This window comes from Cebus imitator, unplaced genomic scaffold, assembly GCF_001604975.1.
Source record: "Cebus imitator isolate Cc_AM_T3 unplaced genomic scaffold, Cebus_imitator-1.0 Scaffold681, whole genome shotgun sequence".
NCBI lineage: Eukaryota > Metazoa > Chordata > Mammalia > Primates > Cebidae > Cebus > Cebus imitator.
The window spans coordinates 521,185-533,568 of NW_016107996.1; the positions used below are offsets into that span (position 1 = coordinate 521,185).

Consider the following 12,384-nt stretch of genomic DNA (forward strand, 5'->3'; position numbering starts at 1 on the left):
TCCTCCCCCCACTTCCTGGAACTTGGCTATCCAGATCTGACCAGGTCTGGAACCCTTCTGAAGACTGTGAAAGTGCCTGAGGTCCTTAACCACTTCAGAGATTTAAAAGAAGCTGAAAAATGAAACATTTCTTAACACCACTGGGAGCTGGTTCTGTAATCTCCTCACTGCCCTCACAACCACCTAGTGGTTAGTACAAGATTTAATGGTTTACAGCCAAGGAAAGCCAGATTTTTTTTAAAATTCATTTTTTCTTACTAGATGTTAAGTTTAAGAAAGCAGCACATCCAAATATTTTGAAAATATTTCCCATTTTTTCATGTATTAAATATCCACCACTTATGAATTTTAAGGTCTTAAGAATCATTTTCCTAATTGTTTTTAGTTGAGTCAGTTTTCATGTTTCTGAATAAACATAAAGTCATGGGTCACATTTCATTTTTTTTTTTTCCTTTCTTCTTTTTTTTTTTTTTTTTTTTTTTTTTTTTTATTCTTTAGACGGAGTTGCGCTCTCGTTGCTCAGGCTGGAGAGCAGTGGTGTGATCTTGGCTCACTGCAACCTCCGCGTCCCAGGTACAAGCAATTCTCCTGTCTCAGCCTCCCAAGTAGCTTGGATAACAGGCATGCACCTCCATGCCTGGCTAATTTTTTTTGTATTTAGTAGAGATGGGGTTTCACCATGTTAGGCTGGTCGCAATTCCTGACCTCAGGTGATTCACCCGCCTTGGCCTCCCAAAGTGCTGAGATTACAGGTGTCTGCCACCGCACCCAGCCCATATTTTTACTTAGGTACACAGCAGGATTATGATCCCCATAATATTTGAAATTACTCACTGATATTTAAATTTCCTGCATTTTAAGTGCAAAAGATATTTTTAAGTGCTAGTACCTATGTTCCAAGTAATTTGCAAAAAGGAAAAGAAAAACAGCGATTTCATTTTACTTCCTCATCTAATTTATTTCCTTAATATTTGGTTTTCTGAAGTCTGCTTCCATTATAAAAAACCGCATTTTAATTATAAAACAGCACAGGGCAGATAGGGCTTCCTAGCAGGTCCTTTGCCCCCTGATTAGGAGTGGGTTTTGTTCCATTTTGTTTTGTTATGCTTTTTTATTTTTATGTGCCTTCAGATTTTAACAGGAAGCATGAATTAATTTTATAAGCAGAAATGTATGCATATTTGTTGTGGAGAGAGAGGTTCTTTGAGAATCAAAGCCTCCTTTCATGTAGGAGGCTGGTCAAGAGACCTGAGCAGGAGAGTGCAGAGGGGCCTGGCACGAAGCCATCTATGCCCGTGGTTGCAGAGCAAACAGTTCCAGTCAGTGCTTTTATATGTGCCAAGGAAAGTTCTAGAGCATTTTTGAGAAAAACAGAATACTGAAGAATAAGGCAAGAGAATCAAGAAAACAGGGACAAAGTGACAGAGAAAGAAAAAGTATGACTGGACATATTATGGGATGGGGAAGACACCACACAGAGCCAGGTTGCTGCAGATTTTTTTAATTCAAGACAGCGATCAGAATAAGTTTAAAGTGGAGGAGCCTCAGCGTGAGGAGAAAGCCCATCATTCAGAATACAGGGACATCCTGCACAGGTGCCACGACCTGAATGCACTGAGGGACAGGCACCAAGGAAGGCTCCGGCTGGGTCCGACCCAGAAGGGTTTTAGGATCCACCGTCATGGAGATGCCCTTGCCTTCATGTGAGGTGGGGTTTCTGCTCCCACTCTGCTTTCAGAGGTCCTACATGAGAACTACTGGGTGGCAGGGGAATAAAGCGTTTAACAATGCCTGCCTATCTTACAGGAGAGAGGCTGTGAAGGAGGCCTAGAGTCTTGCCGCTAGCTCCTGCTTTGTTTAAACTTCCAGTAAGGGGAAAAGACAAATGTCACAACTTCTGGGGATTGGTTTTTTAGGGACACAGGATAGTCTGAACCATCTACCCTAAAATGTGATTCTCCTTTTGAATAGATATTTCAGGATCAAAGAGTGGGGAATATAGATTTTCTTTTCCTTAATCTTCAGACACACACACACACACACTATACATACAAACAACTATGCATATATCAACAAATACAATTCTACATATCCACACACACATGCTAAGCAGCTGCTTGGGTAGTATGGAATGGTTTGGTCATCAGGAGGCTGGGTAGGCAGGTGTGGAGCAAAGACGGAGGAAGAAGGATGCTTTGTTAGACATTCCTGCAGGCAGGAGGCCAGGTAGTTGCTTCTGTTAGTCGCTACCATTTCCTAGTGGGTTAGACTTTAGGTACACCAGGATGTCTGACTTGACTGTGCTGACTGGAATACTGTGGAACCAGCGCATGACAGGGACTCCATGGGGCCCCACCAGAAATTTTTCAAAGTTCCAGCGGATGTCATGGACCTTCATGGGCTCCCAGAAGAGCTGGTTTGATGAGCCCAAAAGATCAGAGGTCGGAGGGCAGGCGTTCTGGAGCACAGATATAAAAAGTAGAAGGATATATTTATGTCTAATTGCGTGTGATAGTCTTATCTCCAGACTAGAGCATCTACTCATCATGTATCTTAACATATTAACTACTTTGAATGCTTCCAATCAACTGCAGATACTGCAATGTATCAATACCAGTGTATCAGTACCAATACACTAACTGCCAAACAACCAGGAGTTAGTATAATGGTAAATAGACAGCATCCATTCCTCTTTTCCCTGTCTTTCCTCTATTCCCGTGATTTTATCACAGTGATTCAGTAAAAGACTGTTTTCTGTTTCCTTGGGCAAGTCATATCATTTCTACAGTTTGTTTCTTTTGCAGGAAAAAAAAATAGGTTGATTTAGAGTAGTGGCTCCAGAGTTTGGGGCTTCATAGACTTCATAAGCCAGTAAAAGTTCAATAACTGTTTCGTTGGAGATTAATGTAGAATCACTAATATTCATTTTGCCAACAAGGCAAATTAAAAGTCTACTATAACCATAATCTAAAAATTAAATGACTTTTAAATACTATGTTGAACCACATAAAATTGATTATAGCCCATTTTTGAGCAAGTAAAGGGCAATTTATATGGGTAAACATAATAGTAATTTAATGTCAGAATAAATGCTGGTCTTATATTCAATAAGTTGAGCTTCATGAAAAATTCTATGTTGTCTTTTTTTTCTTGTTTGCTGTGGGTGAGTGAAAACTTCACCAGAACCAGCCTTGTTCTGCAGACCAGCATTTGGGGACGAGTAGACAAAGAGATCCTTGGGGGTCCTTCTGTCCTGGGATTCTGTGGTTCTTCTAACACCCTGTGACTCTAAAGGCATTTACCACGTGTTATTCTGTATTATCCACGTCTGTCTCCTGATTAAATATGAGTTCCTTCAGGGAAGAGACTATACCCTATTAATGTTCAATCACTCATTACACAGTACATACTGGGGATTTGATAAATGATTGTTGAATGAATGAATCATTACCATTCAGTACAGGAGGTTAGTCCACGTCAGACCTATTGTCCATTGTGGGTTTCTTCTACTTAAAGCTAAAGCCTCACAGCAGATATTGCCATGAGCCTTGAACTTATCTGAGCATCTCTTTTCCAAGGAGTCCAACCCCAACCCTAGACGTGAGCCCCATTGCTTTCAGGGCATCTCTATCTAACCAGTCCATGCCAGGTTTATACTCACTCACCTTCAGGAAAGTAAAGACCTTCTGTTCTTTTTCTCCATTCACATCCCCTTTCTCAAAGAGCTGGAAATTGGGTACAAAGCCGCTACCTGGACGCACATACCTGCAATGAATCAAAGTGTTCCCAGCAAGATCCAAATTAAGACATGCATGGAAAGTAATGGCCACCACCAATTCACAATGACAGGAAAGTAAAGATAAAGAGGAAGAGGCTGTGGACAGGAAGATAAGAAAAGATAGTCTGTGAGAAGCAGAACTTCATGCAACAGGCTTTATGGAGCCAATAGAGAATTCTAAGAAAACTGGAACACAATATTTCAAGCTTAGGTTTCCTGACTCATTTCCATTTCTTATACTCCCTTCCTTGCCCTATGCTTCTTTTCCAGTCAGTCTTCCTTAGCCTCACCATCAAATAATTCAAAAATAAAGAGAATATTTGAGCACTGCGGATAGGATAGATTGAACTCAAAACATCATAGTGATATACTTCAGCCCATTTATCTACGGCCCATCCCAGAAGTTTCCAGAATGGGCAGGCATCTAGGCGGAATGAGGAACAGAAATCCTGACAGGGCCTCTGCAAGGTCCTGTGCAGGCACTCACTTGAGACCAAGAAGTATCTCTGAGTTTGCTCCTGGTTCTTGTTTTCCAAACTGGTTGCAGGGAAAGCCCAGCACAATGACTCCCAGGCTCTTCAGCTCCTCCTGGAGCGCATTCAGTTCTGTAAGTGGAGAATGAACAGCCTGGGTGGGCTGCTCAGGAGTCCTGCCTCGGGCAGTGAAAGATTACTGGATGTGCCCATTTATGACATGAATAAACTGAGGACTATGAAGGGAGAGATTCATGATTATAGAGATCAAAGGAGTAGAGAGGGAAAAAAAAGACTAGAGTACACGTTTCCAGAAATGCATCTAAATGGTTGCTATTTTTCTTGTACTGTAGTTCCCATGCCTGGCTACCCTTTACCATCCAATGAGAACTCTTATTTTTTCACACACACCCACACACACACACACACATTGGCTAGCCTTGTGTGGGAGTCCTGTTTGATTCTAAAGAGAAGCCAGATGTGATTGCCACTGTCTTCCCTAGTTGGTGAATTGATTGATCAAAAAAACTTTTAAGGAAAAAGCAAACAAAATGGACATACTACCTATCTCTCCCTGCCTCCCCACTGTCCCACCCATACAGTGTCCCATGGTGACACAGCCAGATACTCCAGTTCCCGCCACAATCCCAGGAGTACTCCTTGGTGCTCTACCCTGGGAGCGGTAGAGAGGGTCAGAGAAATTCCAAGGCTATCTCTACACCAGTCTGTACCCTCTCCTCAATTCCAGTGACTTAACTGATGCTGGAACACTCCCTGGGACACCAGGCCACAAACTCCAAATTGCTCTTTACCACTGTCAGGAACCCTCCAACCTGTCTGTCTAGACTTGAACCATTGTTTCCATCTTCAGCTATTTTCAGGTCAGATTTATTCAGACTTCAGAACCAGTACTGGCCTGTATCATTTAGATTCAGCTCTGTCTGCTGGAATGTCCCTTGAGAACCTCTTCTTAAATAGAGAGTGCCTTCCTATTTTTCTATAGTTACTTGGTTACTATCGATACTCATCTCCCTCTTATCTTTGGCCATCAAGAATATTTCCTTTCTATAGCAGACACACTGAACAGACCTTGATTCTATTCTTTTGACAAGTTTCTTTAAGTCTCTCAGTTTCTTCATCTGGAGTAAAATTTGAATGAGATGCTCTTTAAAATTATCATGAACTAATTTAATAAATTATATCACAGCAACACAATGGAATATTATGCCTTAAAATGAATGATGAAACTCACCGTGTTTGTTTTGTTTTGTTTTGTTTTAGACAGAGTCTCTCTCTGTCACCCAGGCTGGAGTGCAGTGGCAGGATTTTGGCTCATTGCAACCTCTGCCTCCTGGATTCAAGAGATTCTCATTCCTTAGCCTCCCGAGTAGTTGGGATTACAGGGGTATGCCACTACGCCGAGGTAATTTTTTGTATTTTTAGTAGAGACAGGGTTTCATCATGTTGGCAAGGCTGGTCTCAAAATCCTGATGTTTGAGAGTGATCCCACTACCTTGACCTCCCAAAGTGCTGGGATTATAGGTGTGAGCCACCACACCCATCCCCAAGGTATGTGATCTATGTGAAAAAGCAATGTGTAGAATTATTTCTGTGTGTACGTTTGTGTATATGTATGTGCCTGAGAGAAAAAGAGAGAGAGAGAAATGTTTGCTGGTATACATATAACAGATTTCTGGAAATATACACCATAAACTGACAATATTGGTCGCCTAAAGAGAAGGGAGCATGGCAAGTGCCACTGTTAAACCTTTTTATAGCCTTTAAATTTTGAATGTTGCAAATGTATTGCCTATTCAATATGTAGCAAATTTAAGTTAAAATTAAAGTAAATTAAAACAAATTTAAGAATAGCTTCACATTCCATAGAACTGCTGTTTACACATCACAACTTTTAAAATTTACCATATTTTTCCAGTTTAACTTTTTGAAGGGAGGAGAATTCCTGCTAGCTAAATGATACAGAGTTATTGTCTGGGCTCTTACACTTAGCTCCTGAGGTCCTATAGCAGATACACTTTGCAGACCTTGATTCTGTTCCTTTGCCAAGTTCTTTTAACTTTCTCACTTGCTTTAAGTGATACCAAATTGTTGTTTGGGGTTTTATAATAAAAATTTAGTCTGTAGCTTTTCAGGTTTTCCCTAGACTTGGTTGTACATAAAAATAAAAAGTATAAAGTGAGGCCAGGTGTGGCCAGCACTTTGGAAGGTTGAAATGGGTGGATCACTTGAGGTCAGGAGTTCAAGACCAGCCTGACCAACATGCAAAACCCAGTCTATACAAAAATAAAAATAAAAAAATTAGCTGGGCAAAGCGGTACATACCTGTAGTCCCAGCTGCTTGGGAGGCTGAGGCAAGAGAATAGTTTGAATCCCAGACGCAGAGGTTACAGTGAGTCAAGATCGCACCCCTGTACTCCAGCCTGGGCAACAAAGCAAGACACTGTCCCAATAGTAATAACAATAATAACAGAATGACCCCCAAATTATTTTACATGTATGATTCTTATTCTAATCTGTACTTTTGAGAGCATCTTTTTATACATAATTTCACCATCAATTTGGAAAAGTCTTTCGCTTCTCTTGGCAAATGTGAGCCATGTGTAATTTGGAGGAGCTGGCATTTTATTAAAATTTTTGCCCAAATCATGTAGCATCCTCTGAATGTTAACTTTAAAATGTCGAAATTGGATGAGCCAGATCTTTTAGACATGAAATTACAATATGCTTGACTTTAAGTGTCATTTGAAAGGGATTGAATATCCATTAAGAAAATCGATAGGGTTTGTATATTTTTGATCAGTTGAAAAGATAACAGCATCAATGTGTGGAAACTTTTTCTTAAGACTTGTATAGGCTGGGTGCAGTGGCTCATGCCTGTAATCCCAGCGCTTTGGGAGGCCAAGGCTTGCAGATCATTTGAGGTCAGGAGTTCGAGACCAGCCTGGCCAACATGGCAAAACCCCATCTCTGCTAAGTGTGGAAAAAAAAAATTAACTGGACATAGTGGTGCACGCCTGTAATCCCAGCTACTTGGGAGGCTGAGGCCCAAGAATCACTTGAACCCATGAGGTGGAAGTAGCAGTGAGCTGAGATCATGCCACTGCACTCCAGACTGGGCAATGGAATGAGACTCTGTCTCAAAACAAAACAAAACTTGTTCATATATTATTTTGATCAATTTCTCTGTGATTTGTGGCATTTGGTACAATAAATCTTTTAAATTTATCTTGAACTATTTTTTAAAAGCATAAAATAAAGTTCTTGGCCTGTTCAAAGCTGTATCTATCTCTAGTGTAATTAATCTAGAATTTTAAATAACCTTTTCTGGATCAACAGTAATACTAAACTCTTCTCCAATAAGAGCACAAAGAAAGTGGAAAACACACCTCAGCTACCACAGAAGGTTAGGCCAAGGTTGGAGAGAGACAGAGCGTTCTTCCACATTGCCAGTCACGCTAGACAGTCCATGTACCAATCAAAGGCTGCCCAGACAGAAAACTTCATTTCCCACTTTGTCATTTAGAGGTGCCTAGAGAACCCAAGAGCATTTTTCAGAATATCAAAGATCACTCGTCTCTCCTGCTTTTATCAGAAGTAACCAATGAGAAGAATAACAATCAGTCCTTGAAAGCCAGGTTCTGGCCTGGGAGTCACAGCTAGGCTTTAGCTCTCTCCTAGGAAACATAAACAATTTCACAGGACATCAATATCACGTAACATATGACCATGATGAATCAAGACAAAAACAAGACCACTGCATAGTAACTGAAAGCAGACAAAGCATGAACATTGTCCAAATCACAACAGTGACCAGCTACCACCCTATTCTTGCCAATATGACTGCTCTTTCTTTGCCAGTTACAGCTTTAGCCTTAGTTTCTTTCCCCATGTAGATATGATTAAGATACCAAATCATATAATTGCTCCCAGTTCTTCTTGACACCATTTAATCCAGAATACAGCTTGAATTCCTTGAACTTGTCTCTAAGTCACCTAACAAAAGCTCAGATTCTACAGTAAGTCCTTTCTAATACTTTCTTATTAAAAGCCCCACGGTCCTCTACAGTACATGTTCTCCTTCAGGGCACCAAGTAGCACATCCAACTTGTTCAACTGCAGGTGTGCTTCTGGTGTTCTTTAAGTCTTTGGGAAAGTATTAGTTCTCAAATCTGGAAATAATTCTCCTGATAGTCTAAGGAGCAGAGTGGGAGCTGCATTTAGGGAGGCAGAGTCACCTGGCCATTTCTCCCAACACATCCTCCAATAACACATTGGTAAAACCTCTGGAATTAGAATATGGCTAGCTGGCAGTTCTACTTCCAGAAGAGCTGAAATGTGAGTTCTTACCAGGATACTGAGCTGTCAAGCTGCAGTAGGTGGCTACATTGACAAACAGGATGGGCTTGCCTGCAAACTGCTTGAACTGGATGTACTCCTCGCCGCTGAGGGTGAGGGCTCCATACTCATAGATGGTGCCTGTCACGTTTTTGTCGCAATCCACCTGGAATGTTACAAAAATAACCATATCCATACAAGATAAACAATAATTTCCAACATTTGTGGACTTTTTCAAAACAAAGACCCTTCATGTAATACCTTGAAATTCTAAGAAATGAAGGGAAATTTTCAAGTAAAATTTTTAGTTACAGGTGATGCCATAGCTAGAATTTATGTCTTCTAAATTGCAATCCATTGTGTGTGTGTGTGTGTGTGTGTGTGTGTGGCAAGACAAACATTTCAAAATATTCTTTCCATTCCTGGAAGATTAATGCAATTTACCTCTGTTCCCTGACACTGCGTTCTCCCCGACATCCTAATATCCCATTCAAGTCATGCCATCCTCCTTTAGATACTCATAACAGATTTTTGCTGGATTTCTCAAAAAATAAGTTTTACACAAATATCTCATGTATATATTCTTATATTGTAATTCCTACCCCCAAAATCAGGCACGTAACTTACTTCTCTAGATGCCATTGAAGGGCCCTTCCAGGCTTGCCAATGGGGTACTCACTGGTGATACGGAAGGTGGAGCGGGAGAGTGCTGGGTAGAGAAAGGCAGGCCTCTGCCTAGGGCTCCACCCTCGGGCCTGTGCCCACGGACATAGGTGAGGACAGGCACTCCTGCCTTCTCACTCAAATGTTGCCTGCCACGCCCCCATCCTATGCCTATGAACCCCCTGAGGCCTGAGCAGGCAGGGACAGGCTGGATGTGGAGAGAAGCACTTCAGTGTGGGAGCACACCTGCCACTCTGCAGGCCACTGGTGGCAGGAGGACGCAGAGTTTGGGTGGGTGGCATGAGAAGAGACAACGACTCCAGGGGAAAACTGTCTCCCTCTGGCTCCCCCATCTGCTGAGAGCTACTTCCACTCCGTAAAACCTTGCACTCATTCTCCAGAAACCAGTGGGTGTGTGTTGCAGGGTGCCCTCTTTGTTTAGCCGTCCGCAGGCAGCTTGTGTTAGCTCAATTAGACCCCACATGGAATCAGATCACACGTGGGCTCCGATTCTTCCCGTACACCAAGGCGAGATCCTGGGATACAGAAAGCCCTCTGTCCTTGTGATAAGGCAGGGGTCTAGCTGGGCTAACACAAGCTGCCTATGGACGGCTAAACGGAGAGAGCACCTTACAACACACACCCACTGGGGCTGCAGCTGTAAACATTCACCTGAGACTCTGCCTTGGGGTGGGAGCCCCGCAGCCTGCCTGTCTTTATGCTCCCCTAGAGGTTTGAGCAGCAGGGCACTGAAGAGCCACACCCCATCACATGCCCTGTGATGGGGACTAGGGAGCTTTTCCGGTTTCACTGGTACCTTCAAAGCTCATCCTTCACAACCCCTTCTTCTCTTTTTCATATTGTGGAGAAATAGCCAGGACTGCTCATGAATTAAAGTGCATAAATAGAAAGCACAGAGCAGAAAAACTTTCTACTCACAAGCATGCCAATAATAAAAGGCATACAGAACCTGGAACAAAAGGCTAAGAGGGTATGTGGCAAGAGAGGCTATATTCCTGACCATATGAAGAAATGTCACAGAGTTTTAGAGTAATTTAAATTGGGCTTCACGGGATCTCAGGCCATGAAAGCCTGCCCCATGCAGTGAAGGGCTTGCCTGTGGGTGAGCTACTGTGGGGAGACTGGGGCAAGACACTCTTTATCGTCTCGTAAGTCTGTCAGCAGGACACCAGGCCGTAGAATCTCCTTCATTATCCCTTCTCTACACATCTGTGCATATGCATTAGTCACAATACTTGGAACATTAGCCTAAGAAACCCACCAGGATGGGGTTGTCATCTATGTGCCTGCATTTTCTTTGCCTTCATGACACCTTACCTGTGTGCTAAATAATTTTCAGCATTTGTCTTTCCTGCTACTATAATTAAGTCACATGGATATCACCATGTGAGCTGTCCTTTGTATGCCTCCATTTTTTTTGCCTTCGTGCTGCCTTAGATCTGGATGCGACAACTTCCAAAGGTTTGCTTCCCATGTGGATATCACTCTGTGACATGAGCTGCAGAATCCCAAGAAAACTGCAGACTTAAAGAGCTCAATCCTTCCTATCCAGCTTTCAGTTCTGCTCCAGTTTGCTTAAGTCTGTTCGTAGAAGACGGAATATCCTAGAACACAGCTTTTAATTCACAAGATGATATTTTACAATGAGAATTCCACACCCAACCAGGCGGCAGTGGCTGAGATAGACCTGGATGACCCTTGGAGGCTGTCCCTTCAAGTGAGCTGTGACCTTTCTTGAAAGTAAGGAAGGAAGACAGCTGTGATCTTACCACAGCTGTCAGTCTTATGGTATTTAATATGCATCATCTTACACTTCATATGAACCCAATAACAGAGATTAAAGCTCAAAGCTTCAGGTTTGGAGACTTGGATGAGTATCAACTGGAAACATTTTAGAAATGCAGATTCCTGGGCTCCCCCCAAAACTTACTAAATCAGAAACCCCCTAAATTACTAAACCCCCTAAATCAGAAACTCTTGGGTGGGGCCCAGCAACTATGCTTTAACTAGCTCTCTCTTAGGTAAGCTCAAGTCTGGGAATCACTGCATTATGTGATGGGCTTTGTTCTCCACCTTTTATAGAGAAGAGAAAGGGACTAACAAAAGATATATAATTGGCATATGGCTACCACTGAGGCTGCTTTTGAATAAATTCATCTGATTTTAAAGTTAAAATTTGCAGGTGCCTCAAGTAATCTGCTCAGTTAGCATCCTAAGACATATATATACATCTTTTACAGGGGTGGCTATTGACATCCAGTTGGGGGGACTTTTCTAAATAGCATCAGGAGATTTGGGAGCAACACCAAGATCTGACAACAAAGCCTACTCGGAGCTGAGCTTTGTCTCTACCTCACCTCATCACCTTCCCTAAAATTAATATTGGCGGGCAACCGTATTGGCCTTATGTGTTTTATTGTTCTAGAGGTGTAGGGCTGGGGGAGCTCCTTTCTCTGTGACCTTGAAACTCCTAGTGCAGACCCCAACACCATATTCTCTCCCTCTCCTTCTGGGTTTCTGGTTGAGCAGCCTCTCCAGGAGCAGCCAGGGCAGCCTCCCTGTCAATCCATTTGCCACTTCATGCCTCATTTGTGGGGATCCACAGCACTACCCCAAGTTACAGACCAGCATGGAGGGGACAGGTTCTGGGCTATCAAGGGGCCATCAGGGGGAAGTGGCAAACAGGAATGTGCTGAGGCAGCCCCCTCCCACCCTACTCTGCATACATGCAGTTCAAAGAACCACTAGGTGCAGAGGAAAAGATGCAACTAAGACATAGAGGATTTAGGGAGCACCTCTGCCACTAAGGACAGCAGCGTCAGGGTTTGTGAAGAAGGGGTGGGAAGGCAGATCTTGTCTTTTGAAAGCAGAGAGGAGAGGACTCCTCACAACTCTGGAGGCAGGTTGGTCATCACAGGCTGGAATCACATCACAGTTTGGATCCCCTGCCCCATGCTTACCTTCCTATCTTCAGGCTTTAGGGTCTGCTGAGCAAAGCTAACCAGGAAAAACAGGACAAGACAGGACGCTTGGAACTGCCGGATCATGGCTAGGAGGTTTAGATGACTCTGAGGTCCCAGGATTTCAGCCCCT

The 12,384-nt window shown here is 42.7% G+C and overlaps 1 protein-coding gene across 2 annotated transcripts; it reads right to left on the bottom strand.

Moving 5' to 3' along the window:
• Positions 1–1,485: 1,485 nt before the first annotated feature.
• On the bottom strand, positions 1,486–12,384 carry GPX6 (glutathione peroxidase 6). 2 transcript variants are annotated; one of them, XM_017518489.1, is made up of 5 exons: positions 12,252–12,382; positions 8,620–8,773; positions 4,266–4,383; positions 3,666–3,765; positions 1,486–2,458 (listed from the first exon to the last, which is right to left on the bottom strand). In XM_017518489.1, the coding sequence occupies exons 1-5, from the start codon at positions 12,336–12,338 to the stop codon at positions 2,240–2,242; spliced, it is 678 nt and encodes a 225-aa protein (XP_017373978.1). In that variant the 5' UTR covers positions 12,339–12,382; the 3' UTR covers positions 1,486–2,239. The 2 variants fall into 2 exon arrangements, with proteins under 2 accessions (XP_017373978.1, XP_017373977.1); XM_017518488.1 differs by lacking the exon at positions 1,486–2,458 and adding an exon at positions 2,969–3,286 and having other exon boundaries at positions 12,252–12,384.